At 39.6% G+C, this 1,476-nt stretch overlaps 1 protein-coding gene across 1 annotated transcript; it reads right to left on the bottom strand.

The window, feature by feature from the left end:
• Positions 1-336: 336 nt before the first annotated feature.
• LOC1278419 (uncharacterized) lies at positions 337-1,380 on the bottom strand. Its single transcript, XM_318005.5, has 2 exons — positions 843-1,380; positions 337-774 (listed from the first exon to the last, which is right to left on the bottom strand). The coding sequence occupies exons 1-2, from the start codon at positions 1,254-1,256 to the stop codon at positions 598-600; spliced, it is 591 nt and encodes a 196-aa protein (XP_318005.2). The 5' UTR covers positions 1,257-1,380; the 3' UTR covers positions 337-597.
• Positions 1,381-1,476: the final 96 nt, after the last annotated feature.

Below are 1,476 nucleotides of genomic sequence, written 5' to 3'. Positions count from 1 at the left end.
ACAACTCGACAATATAGCGTTCTCTGTTATGACCCCGCTTTTTGACCAGACAGGCAAACAATTTTTGGTTGATAGAAAGAGACACCTAGTAATACGAATATACTGTTGTTTCTGTTACCCTACGTAAAACTATTTCCCAATTAACATTTCCGGTGTGCACAGTAGGTGGTAGAAGCGATTAAGAATTATGTACACATTTGTATGTTTTTATTATTTTTACAATATTTACAACACAAGTTCTGTACACGATCCGTAATTAAATGAATGCCACGAATGTCTATACTTTGTTCCTAATAACCTACTTACACCCAAAAGATGTATTTTTATATTAAAAGGTTTATTCTTTGCTTGGTCATTTGAACAAAATGATATTTGTTCCATTGTTTATTGAACATACACAAACCAGACCGAAGGTTAATGGCTACACAGACTGACTTTTTCATTTGCAGCTCAACGTGGGTTATTTACCATCTCGATCGATCTGCTGTCCCATTTATATGCTTGATTTTCTCCCATATTGTATGATTTTGTGATTCGTATTTTTAAATTACGAATAAAAAAAACTTTATGTTATTCTTCTAGCTACATGGTAGCAGATCAATTCCCTCCGTTACTATTACTCGATCTGTCCTCGTTATCGTCGTCCCTGTCTGATTTATCGTTCTTCAAGGTATAATCTGAACTTGCAGTGCTTTTCCGTAGCAAAAACTCCCAAGGGTCCTCCAGCATAGAAGGGTGATAGTATTCCCGGATGCTGTATGATTCTGATTTAGCCTATGAAAGTAGAAAATGCGGATTAATCCAAAACTGTCCATAAATCGAGAGATTTCCTATTTACATACATGGTGGTTTTGCCGATAGTTGTGCTGAGATCGATTTCCTCCATACCGTTGATTTCTGTTGTTGTGTCCTCTCCAATTGTGACCAAAGCCCAGGCGCTTCCCGGAACCAAAGTTTGTGTCTCTTTGCTCGGCGTTATCGCAACGATCTGGGCCCGAATATCTCGATCGGTCCTGATTTTGCACATTATCTTGTCCGTGCCGATATCGGCCGTCGGATCCTTTCGTCCGTGGAAGCATGTGCTTGGGCTGGGCGGAATAATAATTCCTGGCGTGAGCAGAAGAGTTTCTACCTCGCTGCTGGGGTGTGCTGTATCCTAGAGGATGGAACCGATCTGTGCTGGGATAGAGGGGCGGGCTTTTATCATCGTAACACGTTTTGTGTGACGCTATTTTGTCCTCCGATGGTGAAGACATGATGACTTTTATCTAACTTGGAGGAGCTTCTGAGCAGCAAGTACAAAATGTAATTAAAATTGAACTAAACCGCACAGCCGTGTTTTCGTTATTATTGTTTACACGGTGTGAGTTTCTTCTTATTTTTGCTGGTTTTGAAACGTCATTCGAAATGACAAGCGAGGGGTAGAGCAGTCGGAACATTTTTTACATTGTCATAAAATATTTTTAAAAATCATTA

The sequence above is a fragment of the Anopheles gambiae genome, chromosome 2, assembly GCF_943734735.2.
Source record: "Anopheles gambiae chromosome 2, idAnoGambNW_F1_1, whole genome shotgun sequence".
Lineage (NCBI taxonomy): Eukaryota > Metazoa > Arthropoda > Insecta > Diptera > Culicidae > Anopheles > Anopheles gambiae.
Note: the sequence above shows the minus strand (reverse complement) of the source record. Positions and strands in the feature narration are given on the sequence as shown.

Coding starts and splice junctions, on each gene's coding strand:
- LOC1278419 (XM_318005.5), bottom strand. CDS start 1,256: ATGTCTTCACCATCGGAGGACAAAATAGCGTCACACAAAACGTGTTAC. Junction 775..842: donor ACTATCGGCAAAACCACCAT/GTATGTAAATAG, acceptor CTACTTTCATAG/GCTAAATCAGAATCATACAG.